Source organism: Bacillus rossius, chromosome 2 (genome assembly GCF_032445375.1).
Source record: "Bacillus rossius redtenbacheri isolate Brsri chromosome 2, Brsri_v3, whole genome shotgun sequence".
Lineage (NCBI taxonomy): Eukaryota > Metazoa > Arthropoda > Insecta > Phasmatodea > Bacillidae > Bacillus > Bacillus rossius.
Window position 1 is genome coordinate 49,310,850 of NC_086331.1, and position 23,000 is coordinate 49,333,849.

Sequence of the window (23,000 nt, forward strand, 5' to 3'; positions counted from 1 at the left end):
GATGCTTAGAGCGGGCCAGGTTCTGGTAGTCTTGTAAAGGTGCACAGGGGGGAATGAGTCACATCTTGAGAGTAGTGTCTCTGCCAGGACCGTGCCCATGGCACCCACTAACTTAAGTAAAACATTCACTACCGAACCCCCGCCACAACAATCCTGTCATTTTAAAGGAATGAGTTATCTTATAATGCAAAACTTTTGAAAATATGGTAGAAATTGGCTTATCTACTAGTACCAGAAAAGAAATGTATATGGGCATAATAGAATAAGGCACCATATGGCTTAGTAATCATAAAAGCCTGATGGTATCATTACTGATAAGTACTGAACTGAAGATTCTTTTAAGAAACCACCTGAAAAACACACGTGGCACCAAGATTTTTATGCTGAAACTAGAGGTTTTGGTGGCCACGAAGCAAATGCTTTTGGTGAGGGTCAGAGGTTCCATACATATCCCCAAGCATGACTTATTTAATGAGCAAGTCTGCACCCAAGTATCACCTTAAAGCACTAGGAAAAACCATGCAACATAAGACCATACTGTTACCTTTTATTTTGAAACTGAGGAGTGGCTAATTCTCTTACCCTGAATGGTGATCCAGGAATGTGGTGATCAGCAAACTTTATGCTCACATCATAGTCTCCTGGTTCGGTAGGAATATACTCCACAGAACATGAACCGTCGCGGTTGTCTTTACAGGTCATTTTTGCTTCAGATGGCCCTTCAATCGCTAGACCTAAACCACCAGTGCCAGCTCCTAGAAAAAAAAACTCAACTAAAAATTTATAAACAGATCCACGGAGATCATATTTCTTATCGGAACAAAGATTTGAGAGAGATATAGGGACATCATTTTCCCTGTAACTAGAATACAATATTTACCACTGTCAAGAGTGGAAGTCTATTTATAAAATGACTGAATATATATATAAATATATATAAATATATATATATATATATATATAAATATATAAATATAAATATATATAAATATATATATAAATATATAAATATAAATATATAAATATATATAAATATAAATATATATAAATATATATAAATATAAATATATATAAATATATTATATACAGTACACTCCCTATTTAACGCGGTTGTCGGGGGACATAACTTTTACCCGCGTTGTTGCATAACCGCGATGTTTCGATGTGACCAAGGTGAAAAGGCATAAAACACCGCCTGTGTTCTAATAGGTCGGCACGCACAGTATAGACGGCCCGCCTTTGTGCGGACTTTGCATCCTCAGTTTTCACTAAACGCGGGTGAAAAAATAAAAATAATAAATTTTAAAGATAAATATTAAATGTTGAATTTTTTTTTTCCGCATGCCGCGCACAGTTTGTCGCACGGCCTACGAGCGCGCCACACGCCGCCATACACACGTGCGGCACACAAGCTGCTGCCAGTCTCGTGGTGTCAGCCACGGTATCTGCTTCGTCAGTGTCCGTAACAAAGTAAGTGCAGTGTGTGCGGTTACACACGATTCTGTGGTCAAAGTCTTCTAAATAGAAAGGCCATAGTAATACTTCAAACCGAATATGAATCGCAAAGTACCGAGTTTGATTGACAAAATAAAAATTCTAGATTTATGTACTTACAGATAGCGTGTATTTTGCAGAAGTATGCAGCAGATATGTGAAAAACGATTCTAGCATTCGTACAATATAAAATAAAGAATCGTCTATCGTGTAAAGTGGTTAAACTTTGTTATCCATGCTTACAGTAAATTATAAATGGTCACATGTGGGATACAAAAATTGCGCCAAAATAATTTTAGCGCAATCAGTGGCGCCGTATTAAAAAGTCTGTTAAACGTTGTCTTTACTTATTCCATCAAACGCTGTGTCGAGTTTCTGAGTGTATGTGGCTCGGATCGGCAAGTGTTATATTCCCCAGCCTCTGGTTAAAGGTCGGGAGGCCGCTACACATAAACATTTCCGGGGCTTGTTTACTACCTCACGGCAAACGTGGTACAGTATGGTTCACGTAAGTATTGGACCACTGGGAATTCCTCGGCAAAGATTAAAAATACGCTAGCTGATTTACTTTACTATTTAATGTTAAAACATTATACCAAAGTAAAAAGATGAACGTGTATAATACAACGAATAATATTACGTCTGTAGGTTCAAGTTATAACAAAACATTTAAATGTTTCCGCTTGTCAACACACGTGAACACGAGAAGTGTGCCGACGGAAATGAGTGAACTACTCAAGGTCACCAGACTTCCCCCCTTTCGGTCGCCCCTCTCATCACTGGCGCTTATATTCCACTCCTCCCGTCTACCCGGGTGTCTTGGTCGCATATTCTCGGCTCGCCTCTCCCCTCCCAGCGCTTGCCGTCAACCAAACCTATTCAAAATCAATCCCCAGCCGAGTCACGCTGGATAATGTCGCTGGACGGTGGGCTTTATCGGGTCCCCTGTCCGATGCTTTATTTGTGGGTTAAAAAAATTGTTAAGAACTAGTGTTTCAGAAAATAACACTGGGCTGGATTGGACCATAATTTGAAAACACTACAAGATAGAGGAATAATGTACGGAGATATCTTGTTTAGAATTTCACTGCGGACATTTTCTACGCCTAGGCTTTTTTCTGCCCGATGCTTAGTTTGTGAGTTACAACGCAAAATGATCCTAATCGGCTGTCAACCATTTATTCCATTATTATTACAGTAGAACCTCGTTAATCCGTGACGCGCTAATTCGGGAATCGGATAATCCGGGACGATTAAAAGTGCAGAAAAAAAAGAGAAGTAAAAATTGTCAGTGCTTAAAATTAACGTCACGCGGGCCGGCGGCCCGCAAACACTGCAAGCCTTCGCATGGGCCGCCAAACTCTGCAACGCTGTTTGTACCGACCCTTTGTGTCGTCCCCCTTTCAGCTGTCACATTTATCACTCTTTAAACTTGAGGGGGATGTCCTGACTTCTGCTTCCCGTCTCCCTTTGTTTGTTCCCACCCGCCAACGCAAGGCAGGCGCCTGGCGAGTGACATGTCTGGCTGGCATTCGGCTGGACGAAGTGGGATGAGAGAGAGAGAGAGAGGGGAGGGGGGGGGGGGCTATCCAAAATTTATGTGTGCAAGTTCAGCACGATCTTATCTTTCTCTCTTCGGCTGTTGTAAATGACCGTGAACTAACGGCTAGGCAGTGCCGTATTTTTTTAAGCCGAGACTAATTCGAAGACGGCCATTACCGTGAACGGTTTATCCGGGATTATTACTTTTTTTTTACAGGATTTTAATTATCCGGGCATCGGCGGGTCCCAATTAACACGAATAATGGAGTGTTTACTATTTTTATCCATCTGCTGCCAAGGCGCAGTAAGCCTCGGGAGATGTTACGTCACATGACCTTGGCCTTAACCCAGCTGCACGCCGGTGTCTGAGAAGCTTGAAAAGACCTTCCGGGCTTTTAATCGCTAGTCCGTGAAATTTTGTAATCCGTGATTATCTCGGTCCCGACCATCACGAATTAACGAGGTTCTACTGTTGTTATTACCAGTTTTAATGTGTTATGTTTTTGTGTATATTTCAGGGTTTTATTTTTGATGCTTGAAGAGAACGGAAATTGTATCAGCTTCAGGCAAGAGTTTCATAAGTGTGCAAAGGAAGAGAAGGTGAAAGACCATCTAGAGATCAAAGCCCAATTGCAGATATTACTGAAAGTATGGCAGTTAATTTTTTTTTTTTCAAACCAGGTTGTTGTGTGCCAATTTTTCGATCGACACCATACTAGGTTTCCTCGAGTAATATAATTTTTTTTTTTAATTTATTCAAAAGTATATCTTTCTTCATCTTATTTGTCCAAAACTAAAGTTGAAATCTGGTTTAAGTTAACCTTTATGTCTCATTGATGCAGTCATTAGAGACTAAACCTCAACAACACAATAAGGGGATGTAGGGCAGGGATTTATTTGGCCACTGACTATATTAAGGAATCATCCGAGCATTTGCTTGAATGATTTTGAAAACCATAACAATGGTAAACCAAAATCAAAATGGCCGGGCTGGGATTCAAACTCAGATCATTCATAATGAGAGTCTGATGTCTTACCAGTACCACCTTGGTCCATTTGGCAGGGCACGAACTATATACCACAATGAGCTCTGCATTGCAGTATGTGTGAAACATGTTCTGATAAAATCTTTGCTCATGAGAGAATGAGTAAAGAGATTTACCATTAATTTATTTTAGCCATGTTATTCGTTGCTTTACTTCTTTACTTGCATAACTTGTAAAATATTGATAATTTTTTTTAACAATTTGGCATAGCCTACCATATCACTTATATCACTTATGCATCTTAGCCTTTAACTTCCAATATAACAAACTAATGGATTCACATGGCAACCAAATAGGCACTCTAGGTGACCTACATGTAACAATTTACCTTAGGTCACATGCACAGACCACATGAGTATCAGTTTTTTATGAAAAACTAGATTCTAAAATAGGCTAATTTTTCTGTAATTATACTCATATTAAGAGTAAAAGAACTTCACCCTCATCATTAAAAATAATCATATTTTCAATTTGAAAAAATGACAAAATATCCATACTGTTTTTTTGGTAAAAATCTTAATATTCTTAATTCCTTAATTCCAACTATTTGCTTGTATAAAAAAAAATACTTCTATAATGTGCTTTTAAAAGCTAGTTAACCATTTGTCGCTATTATTATACAAATAAAAAAAAAAGTAACATTTTTCACTACACATTTTTAACTAAAATTTTTTTATTTCAAAACAATATTTTATGCTCTTAACCTTTAGTTTCAACCGTAAATGCATTTGCTCTGTCCACAAATCCATTCTCGAGTCCTGGACCAAACGCACAACACTTCTTGGGGTCACACCCTCGGCGCACATTAACAACAAATGGAGATCCAGGAATTGGCAAGCCATCATACAAAATGTCAATGGTGTGGCGACCTAAAACAGAATGTAGACCACACTTTTCAAGAATGTACATAATTAATTATGTAATACATTTTAAAACATTGGAGAGCAATATACACAGTTTCTAAAATAAAAAGTTGCTTTGGGGCAGTGGTGTCTCCCACACATATTCATAGGGCATACAAGTTTTCTAAAATTTTTTTGTTACAAAATTAAGATTGCATTTTATTAAGCTCATAAGTTCACAAAAAATCAATATGTGTAGTCATCAAGCAAAAAAGATTCAAAATAATGACTAACATTCCTAAGTTTAATGTTTTTACAGATTTTCAGCAAACAGGTACATGTTTCTAAGTATGCCTATCATTATTTTAATACGAACAGTCCAATTGACAGTTACATTAACAGAAGTAGTGTGACACCACGTTAAAAGTGAAATAAAATGAAATGAATCTGCTTAACGTCTCAGAGACACTGGTGTCATTAAAGATGATGATGGGTGATGAGATAATGGATCACTGACTGGATGAATGGATGAGAGAAATTTGAGCACCCCGAGAAAACACACCAGCTCACTGAAATGCAACATCCATTATGTTTCACACTTGCAAAAATCTAGATTTGTTCTGGCCAGTAATTGAACTCTGATGGCCTTGGTGAGGAGAGTGACTGGACCACTTAACCACCGTTATCACCAACATTTTAAGTGTTAAAAAATTAACTATAATATAATGAAATGCTATAAAAAAACTTGGCTACCTTGAAATCATTACACTGATTTTTCTAAAGTATTTTTAACATTACAAAAGACAAGACAGCTATCTGCAGAGGTATATATAAAGCTGTATTCGCATCTTCAAAAAAATCATGTTACTGATCCACAAGTTTCTAGTTGCATTGTTAAAATCATTATATGTAAGAACCAATTTGATAAAACCTAAAACGGTTTACAATAAAGGATTTTAAAATCTCCTTGCTTTGAAAAATAAACTGTATGACTTTGCATTTTTAAAATATCTCTACAAGTTATAATATTCTTAATTAAGTTTCTTGCATAAAATTTGTTTTGACATGGTTGCATAGTAAGAAGACTACCCATTTTCTCAGAAAAAAAAATTTACACTGCCTAAACAACTAAAAGTGAGTAAGAGTGAGAGTGAGAGTGAGAGTGAGAGTGAGCGAGAGTGTGTGTATTGAGTCACTGACAAGATTAAAATCTACAAATCCCCCTTTCAAGCTGAATTTTTAGAAATACCAAATACAAAAAAAAAAACTGCTTATTGCAATCAGTATATATAGTAAATTCTCAATCAACCAGGTTACAAGTGATGTGTCTGACTGGCATTCGGTTGGAGGAAGGGACACAGAAAAAAAAACAATCCAGGATTTGTGTGTGCATGGTTTGCATAATCTTATCTTGAGCTATGTTGATTTAACTTTCCCTATTCGGCTGTCATAAATGATAGTGAACTGGCAACAGGTTTTCATGATGCCAAAAATAGTTTTCTCGTACTATTTATTCCCCACCCTTTGTAACTATATTTCATGACTAACACTGCAGCCGCAGCTCCGCAAAATGTGGGTGTATTGCTGAATCCATCTTGATTGTTGGAAACTTTCCTGTGTCATGTCTGCGAAAATAACACAGGCCAACAATAGTTTTGGTGCTGGGGTATTTGGAGGTAATTTAATATGAATTTGGTGCCCTGAATTTAAATATGGTATTAGGTTTTGCATAGGTCAAATATCTAAGAGATAAAATTTAAGTGAAATACACGTTTCACATTATTTTAGGTTAAAACCATGAATCAAATATAAAAATTGAATATGAAATTCTTATTATCAAATTATACAAATATCATTATATACAAATATCATTATACTATACAAATATAATTATATTTTACAAATAGCATTATATTATACAAACATTATTAGTACATACTGATATAATTATATATACAAAAATAGTACAAGTCATCGATGGAACCAACCAGTCACTCAACACTTCAGAAGCATCTTTTTCATGGACATCTTAAATATAAATCTTGGAACAGTCCCTTTTTAATCTCCAGCAATAATCTTCCATTATGTACGTATCCCATCTTCCTTAATAGCGATCCTCCATAATTTTAATATCTTGATTAAATCTTTCACCTTGCTCCTCACTGCTGTCTCCTAAATTTTCAGGAAAACAGTCCAGGTGGCTGTGTAAGTAGTGCACATTAATACTCATGTTGCACACAAGGCATTTGAAAGTTTTAAGCATATCGTTCAGCAGTTCAACATGGTTTTCTGCTTTTTATTGGACCAGAAAATTTCCGACAACTGCAAAAAATTAAGTCCAGGATTTTGGTCCATCTCATTCATAAAATTTACGAAGGCTTACTCCTTAGTGAATTTTCTTGTTTCTGGGCTGTTAAATATTCCTGCTTTAATTTTTTCCTTACTCAAGTGAGGCATTTTTTCTCCTATAAATGCAAAGCATGATCCCTCCTTATCAAGAGCCTTTACAAACTGCTTCATAAGACTCAGTTTGATATGCAATGAAGGAAAGATGATTTCATCTCGTTAAACTAAGGGTTCGTTAATAACATTTTTTTCTCCATTGACCATGTCTTCTCTCTTAGGCCACTCTTGTCTAACCCAGTGGTGTGTTTTGTCTCTGCTATCCAGAGGCACAAGAAACCAAGATATTTGGTGTGACCACTTAGCTGTCCAAAGAGAAAGTTTACCATTTTTAAGTACACTCAAATCAGCCATTGATGTTCACGATACCTTATCTTATTGTGTAGAAGAACACATTTAAAGCTTCACTAAGAGCTATCAATTAATAGGTGCCAATAATCTGGAAAATATTCAGGAAGTATGGTTTTTTCCAGGAGTCCTCTAATATAGTGACAAAAAACATATTTTCTTCTTGAGAGAAGAATGGTAACAGACCCTTTTCTCATTTATGGTAAAAAGTAATTTTGGTTCCTTGTTCCAGTATTTTTTTTTTTCCTTCAACCTGGAAGCCAGTAATTCAGAAGCTTCTTTTGACAGGTTAAGATCTCTGATGAGGTCATTTACTCATCCTGGTTGAAACGTTGAGGAATTGTTAACATCCCCTTGTGGCCAACCCCCCTTATACCGGGGTAGTTGAACACATCCGCACCCGCCACGCCAGTCCCATATACGCGTCTCTATTGACATATTGAAAATGAAAGTGTCGTAAAATTAACTTAAATAGACGCGCATGGACTGGCTTAAAATTTGACCAGTGCGCAAAAGCAATCATTAACGTACTAAATTGACCGACAGCCCTGCTAAACTTATTGTGATAGTTAACATATATATAATGAATTACCAGAAATAAAATGACCAGCATTAAGTACGGTAAAAAAGGAAAGCAACCTATAAATCCAATTCGTGATACCATTTCAATTGCTATAAATAAATTTTAATGTACGTCGGTGACATTCACATACAAACACTCTTACACTATACTTAAAATAAACCAAAGTCTCACAAAGTCTATTACCGAGGAGGGGAGGGTGAAAAAACGAAATAGTGACGTCTAGATAGTTCTACCAGTAATTTGCATCGCCGCACTCTGTTATAAACACGTTGCCCGCAAGTCAAACCAGCGGAGTCAAAAGTTACAAATCCAGTTCTTGCACTTACTTGTTCTAGAGGCATACCTCTGTAGTCGGTGTGCGCCGGGGTCGGATGTAAACCCCGCTCACCTTGTAGCGCCTGTAGCATCGCGCTACATTGATGACCAGTGCACTAAGCCCACGATATCACATTTTCATACACCGCGCCTGGTGTTACTTCGCCGAGGGTGCATGGCATTACCGTCATCTTCAATATTAATCACATAACGTCGCACTCGTAGCTCATCGCTGAAAAGCCAATTCTCGTCTCTGCCGGATAGTTCCGCGGCCCGCGCTCAACACATACTCACTGTCCGAACGTCAAAAACAGCTGGCCGGCGCCTCCCCTCTCTCGTCAGGTGACGTCACCCCCCCTCCTGTCCTGCCACCCTTGACTCCGCTCGATCGTTCTGGTTAAATCTAGCGGTTGCCACTACCGAATAAGGATAATAAACGTACAACAAAACAACAAATAAATAATTTACATACACCATTAACTAATATAATACTATAAATAATATTATAAAACAATTTACTGATCTTAAAACAACCTTTACGCACCATAAAAGTTATAGTAAAAATCAAGACGACTGAGGCCACCACAAATGGCCTCAACCACCCCGACAAAAAAAAATAAATAAAAAAAATTATAATACCCCTTTGAGTTATCTGACTATTAGGTCCGCGTAAAGTAAGTGACACTAAAAGCAACACGTAGAAGACGAATTAAGAAAGACTCAAAAGAGCCGCGAAAGAGAAAAACACAGAGAGCAAACTCGAAATAGCACCAAACATTAAATATAAAGCGCGACCCATAGTTAAACTCCCCAAAGGTTTTACAAAAAAAATTAAACTAAACTAAAATAATTTAATACTGGATGTAAATTTAACCATTTAAAAAAGTACAGCGACCATTGAACTTTCTTTTCAAACAAATTTTCCACAAATGGCTATAGGTAACTCACATAAACGTCTAATACATACTAAATTTATTAGAGTCCAAAAATCCAGCTACCTGCCAAAATCACGGCCAACATTACAATATGTAAATATAAAAGACTCGCTTAAACACTTTCAAAAATCACGAAGTATATTCTTACAATCATAAATTAAATATAAATATAGATATGAAAGTATATAAATTTTCTGACTTAATAACATCACAACTCTTTTATATCAATTGGAAACCAAATTACATTCGGACTACCCCCGACAATAGGGCTTCAACTGCGAAAGGTGAGCTTTTTTCACGCGAAAATGGTTCCCACATTCTTCTAACAAAACGGTAATGGGCCCCAAAAATTTCTTAATTACATAAGGACCCCCAAAGGCATACATCAATTTCGCCGTCTTATGCTTTCCTTTATCGCTGAACACAAAACTTCCTGGTTTACAGTAAATGGGTTCGGCAACCGCCCTTTATTATACTGAGCCCTAACTACTTCCTTACTCTTTTCCAAATTCATGGCGACATCTACCCACACTTCTTCCAACTTACGTGTGCTATGAATTAACAAATTCTCTGGCGAAATGCCCCACACATTTAATAGGGGATGGCAGATGTCTCACCCCAAGAATATTAACGCTGGCGTAAATCCTGTAGCCCCATGCTTGGTCATATTAAAAGCCATATTTAAAAAAATTAAAGGCTCATCCCATTTTTGATGGTCTTTCTCACTAAAGATGGTCATTGCTATTTTCACATTTTTATTTACCCTTTCAACAAGATTTGGGTTCGGATAATAAGGACTCGTTTTAATGTGTTTAATACCCCAATTAAGACACATTCTTTGAAACAGCTGACTACAAAAATAACTGGCGTTATCCGTTACAACCTGTTCGGGCCCACCAAACAAACTCCACACCTTCTCCACAAGGGCTTTTATAATCTGGCTACTTTTCATATCCCTCAACGGCAAAAATACGCAATATTTACGAAAACCATCAACCAAAATTAACAAACAACTATTCCCTTTCGTTGACCTGGGTAATGGACCGAAAACATCTAAAAATACCCTCTGCCAGGGGCGCGTAATACTTTCCACACTATGGTACCCAACTTTACTATTTTGAGGTTGTTTCGCCAACTGGCATGAGACGCATCCTTTAACGTATTTTCTTACGTCCTCTTTAATGGTAGGCCAATAAAAATTATCAGAAATTTTGTCTAAGGTTTTTTCGACGCCGTTGTGAGCTCCAACTTGCGAGTCATGAAAATAACGCATCAACATATTGACCAACGCACGTGGCACATACAACCTCCTCTTTCCCCTTTTACTGTAGTGCAGTTTTTCATTGTGAATCTCAAAATTTTTGTATTGGGGGAGTTGAATATTTTCCCGGATTTTTCTTACCTCCTCATCTTTATCTTGCCATTCCTTTAAATCAATAAAACCCTCTGGGAAATTTCCTAATACATTACAAACATCAAAATTCCCCTCACACACTTCGTCTGACCTTTCTCCTACTTCTTCAATCTCCTCGGCATTATACATACGCGATAGCGCATCCGCTTCCACATTCTCCGATCCTTTGACATGCTTAATTTTAAAAATAAATCTACTTAAACGCATTACCCACCTCCCAATCTTACCCAACTGACGGGGGTGGGTAAACAGCCACGTCAATGCCTGATTGTCGGTGCACAAATCAAACTCTGCGTGCTCTAAAAACGTCTCTAATCTCTCCAAGGCATAAATACAGGCCAGCGCCTCCTTTTCATATACGCTGTACTTCTGTTCATGTTGGTTTAGGGTACGACTGATGTACATTATAGGTTGCATTCCCAGGGGGCCTTCCTGCAATAATACTCCTCCCAAAGCCAAACTCGAGGCATCAACCTGCACCACAAACCTCTTTTCAAAATCGGGCAAGGATAAAACAGGCGGGCTTGAAATTGCTATTTTGAGTGCTTTAAATGCCTTTTCTTGTTCCTCCCCCCACTCAAAGGATATCCCTTTCTTTTTTAGGTTATTTAAGGGGGCACAAAGTTCCGAATAATTCGGGATGAACCGGCTAAAAAACCCAATCATCCCCAAAAATCTCATAACCCCTTTAACATTTTTTGGAGGAGGATAACTGACAATAGGTGAGATTTTCAAAGGATTCATCACTAATTTACCCTCACCAATAATGAAACCTAAAAAATGTATTTGCTGCTTTGCCCAACAAATTTTTTCAGGATTTAGGGTAAACCCTGCCTCTCTCAATTTACCTAACACTATACGTAAATGCTCAATGTGCTCCTTCAAACTATTTGAATACACACAAATATCATCCAAAAAATTAAGAGCAAACTTGTATTGCACGTCCTGCAAAATTTTTCCTAAGATTATTGACAGACATTGAGCTCCAAAATTCACCCCAAAAGGCACGTGGGTCCACTCATAATGTCCCCAAGGGGTGACGAAACCAGTATATTTTCGACTCGATTCATCTAAAATACATTGATGGAATGCAGCATTTAGGTCCAAGATGGTAAAAAACTTAGCCTTTCCTAGGTATTGAAAAATAGTATCTATTTTTGGTAACGGGAATGGGTCAAGCCTAATCTTCTGATTCAAAAGACGGTAGTCCAAAACAATACGAAATTCGCCAGCTTTCTTCTTCTTTACCAAAAATGCGGGTGATGCATAATTCGACTTTGAGGCAGTTATTATACCTTCTTTTTGCAAATCCTGAATAATTTCCCTAAAGGCTTTCATTTTTGGGGGCGAACACTGGTATGGTACGCATTTAATGGGGATATCGTCCGTCAACTGAATTTTATAGGGGTCCAAAATACATTTACCTACTCTTTTGGTAATGACATCCTGAAATTCATCAATCACTCCCTGAATTTTCGCAACTTCGCTTATACTCAACCTTTCTCGGCACCCCTCCATCCCTCCACAAATTACCTGTTCGCTACCCTGGGGTTTTTCCAATCCAATACGATACTTTGGTGCAAAACCGAAACTTAACCTACGAGTCCGGCAATCAATAACCGCTCGAGTATCACTCAAAAAATCAATTCCCAATATCATTTTATACACCAAATTAGAAATCACATAAAATTCCCGATCCCACGAGAATTTATCCACTTTTATATGCATAATTACTTTCACAACACTCTTATGAATTTTCCCGTCAGCCGTTTGCACCTGTATACCTTCCCTTCTCTCTACAAGACGCCCAACTCGTTTCCCTTGTTTCAGGCATTGCTCAAAAAATTCTTCGCTCACGAAACTCTTACTCGCTCCGGTGTCTACAAGGGCTTTGACTGTATTCTTACCCACTTCTACCTCCACACATAAATTATTTCCACTTCGCATCACTAACAGATGGTGCTAATCTTTAAATCGAAAATGATAAGTTTCATCTTCTGCCAACATCTACTCGTTACATGACCACTTTTACCACAGAACCCGCAACGGTTCTTACCACTCCTCCATTGCTTACACCATTTTTGTATATGTCCCATATTACCACAACAAAAACAAATTTTATTAGAAGTACCCACATAACCATTCCTACGAAAACACGTATCTCTTATATGACCTTTTTTCTTACAAAAATCGCATATTAAGGGCATCGTCCTAAGCTGGGAATTTTCCTCAATGGACCTTTCACTAGAAAGTTCTACGCCACCATTTTTGCCTCCCATCTCCATTAAGGCATTCCCGGTTTCTATTTCCTTAGCGGCCGCACTAACTTCCCCTTCGCTGGACCTCCTACTATCATAATTTACATTATCCACTTCTACCACCCAGTCCATTAATCCCGAAATACTTTCTGGCCTCTTAACAAACGAACATTCCACTCGTATTTCAGGGACCATATTTTCAATAATCAAAGAAATAATTTCGTGATCCAAAAACTTCACTCCAAATATTTTTATGTGCCTAAGGCAGGGGTCGGCAACCTTTTGAGTCGGAAGAGCCAAAAATTACAATTTACAAAATTTCAGAGTTTTTAAAGAGCCACAAAAAATTTTCTTGCCAACAATAAATAGTACTTGCATAAATAAAGATTTTTTGATAAAAAAAACTAATATATTTATTCATAAGAAAAATTTATTCATATATAAGCCTATTTGTTGGGTGGGCCCGTAAGTACTAGTAAACCGAAAACCTCGGGTGGATGGATAGCTTTGAATTGATAATTTAACTGCTTGATGACATATTGTTTAGTAAAATATAACAGTCGTGGGAAAAAAAAACCAGGCTTATTACTGGTTTGTAATAAAAAAGTATTTTCTGTATAAATGACCTGGTGATGCAGTATTTCTGGTACGGAACTAAAGAGCCACAGCTTCACATCCAAAGAGCCGCATGTGGCTCGCGAGCCGCAGGTTGCCGACCCCTGGCCTAAGGACATCGACCACGAATTCCACAGTACTTTCTCCATGCTTCTGAAAACGACTCACATACTCGTGTATCAAACCAAATTTAACTCTCCTCGGGCACAAATTCTCCCACAACATCTGACGAACTTGCTCCCAGCTACGCTTTTCTACCAATCCGCGCGCCATAATTTCCCTCATTATGCCGGTACTTTTCCCCAAAAGACACCTCAACATACTATAATCATCACAAAAGATTTTTATATCATTCAATATTTCGACTTCAAGCAATATTTTCCTCAACTACTCACCATTATTTGCCTCCAATCGCGGCAAATTTTTCAACATGTTGACACCTATAGTTGCCAGTACATTGGCTGCCAAACCCCGTTCACGAGCATTCTCAGGGCTTTCCACAAATGACCACTCGTCTGTCCCGTTGAGATATTCGACTAATTTAAGACGTAGTAAGTGCACGTCATCATCGTTCTCTACCATTCGCCCTGCGGCATGCAAATTGGCAATTAACTGCTCCCTTTCTAAGTTGAATACCCAGCTGTTCGCCATGTCTAGGGTGATCGTTTCAAGGATACTCAGAAATACTATCACAGTAAGGACCAACAACAGGACTGCCGTAGCAGAGTCGCGCACTTGTGGCCAACCCCCCTTATACCGGGGTAGTTGAACACGTCCGCACCCGCCACGCCAGTCCCATATACGCGTCTCTATTGACATATTGAAAATGAAAGTGTCGTAAAATTAACTTAAATAGACGCGCATGGACTGGCTTAAAATTTGACCAGTGCGCAAAAGCAATCATTAACGTACTAAATTGACCGACAGCCCTGCTAAACTTATTGTGATAGTTAACATATATATAATGAATTACCAGAAATAAAATGACCAGCATTAAGTACGGTAAAAAAGGAAAGCAACCTATAAATCCAATTCGTGATACCATTTCAATTGCTATAATTAAATTTTAATGTATGTCGGTGACATTCACATACAAACACTCTTACACTATACTTAAAATAAACCAAAGTCCCACAAAGTCTATTACCGAGGAGGGGAGGGTGAAAAAACGAAATAGTGACGTCTAGATAGTTCTACCAGTAATTTGCATCGCCGCACTCTGTTATAAACACGTTGCCCGCAAGTCAAACCAGCGGAGTCAAAAGTTACAAATCCAGTTCTTGCACTTACTTGTTCTAGAGGCATACCTCTGTAGTCGGTGTGCGCCGGGGTCGGATGTAAACCCCGCTCACCTTGTAGCGCCTGTAGCATCGCGCTACATTGATGACCAGTGCACTAAGCCCACGATATCGCATTTTCATACACCGCGCCTGGTGTTACTTCGCCGAGGGTGCATGGCATTACCGTCATCTTCAATATTAATCACGTAACGTCGCACTCGTAGCTCATCGCTGAAAAGCCAATTCTCGTCTCTGCCGGATAGTTCCGCGGCCCGCGCTCAACACATACTCACTGTCCGAACGTCAAAAACAGCTGGCCGGCGCCTCCCCTCTCTCGTCAGGTGACGTCACCCCCCCTCCTGTCCTGCCACCCCTGACTCCGCTCGATCGTTCTGGTTAAATCTAGCGGTTGCCACTACCGAATAAGGATAATAAACGTACAACAAAACAACAAATAAATAATTTACATACACCATTAACTAATATAATACTATAAATAATATTATAAAACAATTTACTGATCTTAAAACAACCTTTACGCACCATAAAAGTTATAGTAAAAATCAAGACGACTGAGGCCACCACAAATGGCCTCACCCTCATAATCACTGTCATCTTCATTAGTATCAGAAGGGTGGTTATAGGGACAACACTCGTCCTCAGAAAGCTTTGGAAACTGGTACAATACTGGGATTGGTATTTCGTCTGAGGGAGGGATCAGGCATCTGGCAGAGTCTAAATGAAGATAAGGCCACTTGCTACGGTTGTTTCAATTGATTCCAGTAATATTCACTAGACAGAAATAACAGTCATCAATGTGGTTTTCGGATGATCTCCAAACCATCGGTATGCCAAAATTTCAAACTTTTTCTTTTCCCGCTAGTCCACTGGCGTAAATGTTTTGTAAAAGATTTACAAACCTGATACGGTGCCCAGGAATTATCCTGATCACCGAGCTTAACACCAAAGTATCCATAATAAGCTCTCTTTAAAAGGTCACTAACAGTCTTTCTGTTATCTTTTAATGTGTTTTCTCCGCTTAAGTAGAAAAACACATCAGGATGATTTACACAACTCATTCTACTGGAACTCATTTTTAATCAAATTCAATCTATCCTGCAGGGTTAAAACTTACAAACTGACCTCAAATTTAGCTGAAGCATTGAAATGAAGGATGGGATTCCCATCCTGAGGTATCCCAGAGACAGTGGGGATTCTCAGCCTGGGGTATCCCTGTGATGAAGTGGCTTGAGTCAAGCAGGCGGTTTTACTTCTTTTTTCACACGTATCTCAAAAAGTAGAGCTGACAGAAAAAAAACTAATTTTATATTTAGATTCAGCATCCCAAATAAAGCTAAAATCAATTCCAAAATCCTAGGCACCAAAAGTTTACTTTTCTTGTTGGCCTGTGATAATTGGTGTATTGAAGTGTTACTTACTCCGTTCTCTGCGCGCTAGTTTTATGAAATGATAAGGAACATAGAAGAAAGAATAATATGCCGCCAAAGGGTAAAACAATTAAATACCAGGAATTTCAGGGGGAGGGTGAAGGACAAGTGGGTGACTGCCGCCTCTCCAGCAGACTGTTAAATACAGCACAGCAACACAGTGCAAATTTGTTTACGTTCAAATAAGCTGAGAGACAGTACACAAAGACTTCACTTGTGCACAGGATTCTACTTAAGACAAATACAGGGGTTGACCCAAATTAAAGAGCGGCCTTTACCATAAAATGGATAATCCAGGATTTATTACAAGATTTCAATTATCCGTGTATCGATTGGTCACAATTAAAATGGATAATCTATAGTTCACTAGTCACAAACTTTTGAAGTGAAACTTCATTGCTGAAGGGGCTACAATTTTTGAGCATTTCGAAAATTCAGATCGCATGAGGGGAATAGTTATGTGTGTGGTGGGGGAACCAGAAAATGAGGAGTGTGTGTCAGCAGCGACGCCACTCCAATGCATGCACAAGCAGTCAAATGGCAATACAGCAGGGTAATTGGGGGAGGGGGGAAATAGGTTCATAGCGTAGCATTCTATACACTAGTTGTAACATCCGGAAGGGGAGACAGGAGGGGAGAGGTAGAAATGACGCAGCAGTGACACTACAGAATTCTCATAACTCTGCTTGTGTTTGTCAACTCTCAGTTTTTGAGTTTTGATATCCTAAGCTTTTTTTTTAATAATTTTAGGATTTTTTTCAGCAGGTGTAGATGATAGCTACCGCAAACCTCCGACAATCATTCCAACGTCCTCTTACAGAAAAACAAAATCACAAAATACAATCAACATCCAAGATGTCCGTCGTTCCTTTAACACTTTGAAGGCTGGCTCTGAATCAATGGTTCTGACCCAATGGACATAGCATAATTGAACATTTTTTGTAACTGTTAATAATGTTATTTAAATTTAATTGTTTTAGTTATATTTTATGTACGTATATCATTTTTTAGATCTAATATTCCTCTATACAGTGAAATAAAAAAAAATTACATATTTTATAAAATCTGTTTATATTTTATTATGAATGTTGTATTTTTAATCAAGTAAAATCCAAAAATTCCTTTAAAACCTCATTTGAAGGCAACAAATTACAAGAAAATTATGTAAAATAATATACATTTGCAAAATTATAGTTATAATCATAATAGCACAGCTTCTACTAAGTATGATATGTGCATAATTGTTTACAAGTCATGTAGAACTTGGGTTCTGTACATTTTTCACTAGATCCAATGCAAAAGTCAACATCATACTCTGACCATTGGTAGGTACTGCATGTCCTTTCCTCTTGATACTCTACTGTAATAACTATTTCTAGAGCTAAACTTCCTCTTCATACTAAAATAAAAATAAAATCTATATATTTTTTTATTTTTTAAAATAATTTTTATATAAAATCCAAAAATTTTGTCAAAAAGAACATTTTGAATGCAATAAATCACAAAAACACTGATGTAGAGTTATCCATGAAAATGCAAAATTCAATTCTAAATCTGAAGACAATGAATTCTCTTAATAATTATGTGTGTAAAATGTTATTTACAAGTCATATCGAACTTTAGTGTGGTAAATTTTGAAGCAAGGTGCGATGCACAAGCCAACATCACAGTCTGAACATTGGTACTGTGTGTCTCTTCTTGTTGATGTGCCACTGTGTGTTTTTCCTTTGCTTGAACACACATGACACCTCCATTGTGCTTTCTTCTGACCTTCCTTGCGGTGCCTCTGCCTTAGTCTTGCAAGTTTTCCTCCTCCAACTGCTGAAGTGCTTACTTCTTCACTTTGTACAAGATGGTTGCAAACTTTCTATATGAAGTCAGTGGTTGTGATATTTTTCTTTTATTTTCCGGAACAGGACACAACTGTTTACCACAACCATCATAATAAAATGTATGGTCAACTTTCGCCACCACTTGACTGATCGATGGTCAAATGAACCATATGACATACGTTGATCTACTAAATCAACTCCAGCTTTATAATGATTGTAGTCTATCACTACTGAGGGTTTTTGTACACACTGTCCTCGTTTGCTTGTCAGTGGCACCATGGTAGGCTTGTGTCTCGTGCTTATCATCCAAAAATCTCACTTATCATGCCATCTTTGAACCAGTGCATTTCCTCTGCGACTGTGGATAGTCTCCCCCTTCCGCAACCGGTTTTCTTTCATCACAGCCGGAATTTGTTTTATTGACTTCATGATTGTTCCTACTAAGCCAGTCTTAGCTTCAGCTAATTCGTTGAAAGCTGTATACTTGTAAAGAACCGATCCAGGTAAACTGTATGCCCAACACCAGTAAGCTCTTTGAGTAGGCGTTTGACAATCCCTGAAGCGCTGTTGTCTTTCCCTTCAATTCTACCAGTGTACACTTCAAAATTACAAATGTAACCTGATTAACTATCAGCCACCATGAAAATTTTGATGCCATACTTGTTTGGTTTTTTAGGCATGTACACCCTAAATCCTACTCTGCCTCTGAAAGGGCATATCCCTTCGTCAACTGTGATTGCTTCTTCAGGAGTGAAACTGCATTGAAATTTTTCAAGGAGTGCATCTAACAAAGTCCTAACTTTGTGAAGGAGGTCAAACTCAGGATCATCCTTTCCTTTTGCTGTAGCATTATCGTTAATGTGAAACATTGACAAGATGAGCAGAAATCGATCTCTCTGCATTACGTTGGGGCAAAATGAGCATTGCATTACCAAATTTGTGGTCCAATGATTTCTCAAGCTTGGCCTTGAACTCACCGACATGTGCAAAAGTGTAGCAAGAAAAATTTTCATTTCCAAAAGTGTGACAGTTGTCCAGTTTTGAAAACGCGATTTTGGAGACAGTTTGTTTTCCGCTCTAAGTTTGGCCAATCTTCTCCGTGAAAATAAATTAGTTTGTTCCTTCATATTTTTTATTACACTGTCGTCAAAAAAGTACTTGAACAAATCTATTTCTTCGCAAGTATCATCTAAAAGAATACCTGGAATAGGCCTTCCTATGCCTCCAAAAACTTCAATATCTGGGACGTCAATGAGAACAGTATCTGCTCTGTTTGTCCGGACTCTCTTCCAGGCTGGACTTGGTTCATGTTGATGACTGGGTCCTGGCAATACCTCTTCAGAAATATCTTCTTCTGATTCTTCTGAATCAGATTCATCTATAAATGAAAAAAAATTTCAGGTATGGTACACAGATATAAATATAAAAAAATATATAACAGCAAGTTTCATACAGTAGGTATATGCTAAATATTGTACACAATAGTATGTAAATAAGGTACTAAAATAATGTGTAAATAAATATTACAATGGATAGTAAATAAATATTTGTAATTTTATCAAAATTGATTTATTATTTCGTAGAAAAAACATATACCTACCACATTGAGAATTGGATTGAATATGAATAGTGTGTGAATGAGGGACCCCAGTAGTATAAAAATAAAATATTCTATTGTTGGAATTAATAATTCCATGATTTTATTGTCAATTTTTTTTTTCTTTATCTTAAAAAATAAACATTACCACATTGAAAACTTGATAAAGCAGTATGTGAATCACTCCAGAATATAACTTCGCATAAATAATTGCATTATTTTGTAGTGTTACCAAAAAATATTTCATTTTTTTGTAAAAATCAAATACGTCTGCCACATTGAATGCTACCTGAAAGCTGTCATAACAGTAAAATAATCATAGAAGGGAAATACTGTAATAATAAATATATGGAAATGAGAGGTTTTTTCTTACCATTTTGTAGCAGAAAATTACGTTATAAGTAAATTGCGGCTAAATAAAAGCATGGAATATTTACCTTCATTTGTAGATAATACAAAGTCAGGATAACAATCGGAATTATCTCAGAGTCCATCAGATGACCAATAATTGTCTTCACTGTCTTGGGTATTCATTTTATGAAACATTTATGTATTCCATTAGCATATACTATATTTCTAAGACCCCAAAAAATACTCCGCAAATGTCATTCCGTGTGGTGCCCAGCACAGTAAGAAATGGTGCAAGCTGCGCTATCAGGCGCCGCACTTCCGAACTAAACTCAAAGCCGCGATTCAATAGTAAGCATATGCTGCTACCTGACGTAGTTAAAGTGAACTACATGGACAGATGATGCCGCTAGAACAACCAGATGCCGTAAATATATGTTACGCACGGTAAAAATACACGGCAAATGTTGCGCAGTAATATTGCGTCGATCACATTTTTACCAAAACACACAATGACGTAATATCACGTCGGTAGCCTTCAAATTGTTTAGCAGCAGCAGGTCAACCAACCTTGAAGCTTGAAGGAATCTGTGCATTATGCAGCGTTGCCATGAGGCGTTGTCAAGTTTTGAATAAGCCTCATACCGTGATTTTTCAACAAATGTTTTACTAAAAATTGTGCACAATTTAAATACTGTATAAGTCCGGCAAAAACAGAAATCACAGCAAGATGAATAAACTAAAATATTCATCATTACATCCACCATATAAAAGTTTTACTACAATGCTCAACAAATAATGAAACTGAATTAGCTCCTCACATTGCTGTACTGGTTGTGTCATATGTCACACAATCAGGTCAACGAATAGCTAGTGGTTTATTTTTGTGTATTCATCAGACGTTATGCCTCGAATGAGGGGAATGGTGTACAGATAGAACAGCCTTACAAAGGATACAATATGATAATTATCTAGTGCGCCTACAATTTATGTTAGCAGTTCTATCAATTTCCTAAATGCACCGAGAATAATTTTTTGACAACGGTTCACTTATACTTTACTTATTTTCATATAAAATACTTCAATACTTCAATATTTAATATGCAAAACAAGCACAAACAAAAAACATGCATTAGAGACTTATCCCTCTATAAAATGCAAGTAACAGCTTCCGCTTTCTATCCAATGCAGATTATGCATACAACATTACCATTGGAAGCAAATTGATAAGTACAGAATGTGCTTACTCTGGCTTATAGCCATTCCCCTCACCCTTTGTACCTTTCCACTCCCTCATGTCCCATTAGCTGGGCTACAAATCAGCAAATAAATGCTATGTCTAAGGTATTACTTATTCTTTCCTCCTTATCCTCCTTAACCCCTCCTCATTAAATTATTTTCTTGTTTTAAATGGTCTTTCACGGTAGTATGGAAAAGTTTTTATATTCTTTCCTAAATTTAACACATATTCTAAAAAATTCATAGTTGTTAGAAAGTTTAAAATTACCACTAAAGTCTAAAATAAACACAGTAGTGACTGATGGTAGTCGCCACAGAGCACATGCAGGTGTGCAAAATAACAGTTGGTGTTTCTTGCAGCTCATCATAATCAAGATGCTACTACGTGCAACACGCGCAGTTCACATGCATCCAGCTTAATGCATTGCTGCCAAAGGTGGTGCATTTGAAAAGCTACTTTAAAAGATAGTACAAATAAAAATATATTAGTCATCAACTGTTTTATTTAATCCAATTTGTCATTACTCACCTTGTTAAATTATAATGTAAATATTTTGATGTCTTATTAGTTGCTTACCTAAAGCTTTTAAATAATTTAACTATTCTCTGATGCTTTCCCCATATTGGAAGCAAACTGGTGAATTAGATACCACAAAATTGCTGTACTATATCAAATTGGCCAAATATTATGAACAAACACTGCTGCTAACAATAAATACTGCAAAAAAAAAAAAAACCAGTCACACTTACCTTCTTCAAATGGTGTGTAACTTATTCGATAAGTTCCATCAGCTTGTGGTTTTATGAGGTTTTCTGTTTTAACTCCGGATGGGTTTGTGATGGTACAAGTAACTTTACAATCATCTTGCTTTGAGACTGCTCGGGAGTCCACAACAAAGTCAGTTGGAGAGTCAACATAGACACCTGAAAATTATTTAATTTTAAGTACATATTCAGTCTATTTGAAAATATAAAAGGCATAAAATACTTTTGAAAGCATAAAATATTTTTGAAAGCATAAAATACTTTTTTAATAAAATAACTTCTACCTTGTATCAGCAGTTATCAGCTACAAAATTACAGATTTATGTTTTTTGTATAGTATTGAAATTGCCATAAAGCCCTATTTTTTAAAACATTTGAAAGGAACAGGAAAAAATATTCCTTTCAAAATGAACAAGAAAATATTCTGCAGGGATTTTACTTGTGATACATAAATGATATTGTAAAATACACGAGTGTTTAACATAGGAGTTATAGAAAAATTACGGTATACATAATTTTCAATTAAAAAAGACACTTCTATTTGCACGAGTTCAAGTTGGGACTTTGGTAAACCAGCTTAAACCGAAAAAACACACACCACAAAAAATATAATTTTACTGAATTCTATTAACAAAACCATCACAAAAGACATAATGGAGCCTTGAACAATCAAACACAGAGCTTGTTGAAAAACAA

At 37.3% G+C, this 23,000-nt stretch overlaps 1 protein-coding gene across 1 annotated transcript in view; it reads right to left on the reverse strand.

Annotated features, from left to right (window-relative positions):
• The window catches only part of LOC134529275 (filamin-A), a 786,080-nt gene that overhangs the window by 382,541 nt on the left and 380,539 nt on the right, over positions 1-23,000 (reverse strand). The window contains exons 16-18 of the mRNA XM_063363172.1: positions 22,290-22,463; positions 4,787-4,951; positions 583-755 (exon numbers count right to left, since the gene is read on the reverse strand). Of these exons, the coding sequence (XP_063219242.1) occupies positions 583-755; positions 4,787-4,951; positions 22,290-22,463 (512 nt within the window). The remainder of the gene's footprint in view (positions 1-582; positions 756-4,786; positions 4,952-22,289; positions 22,464-23,000) is intronic.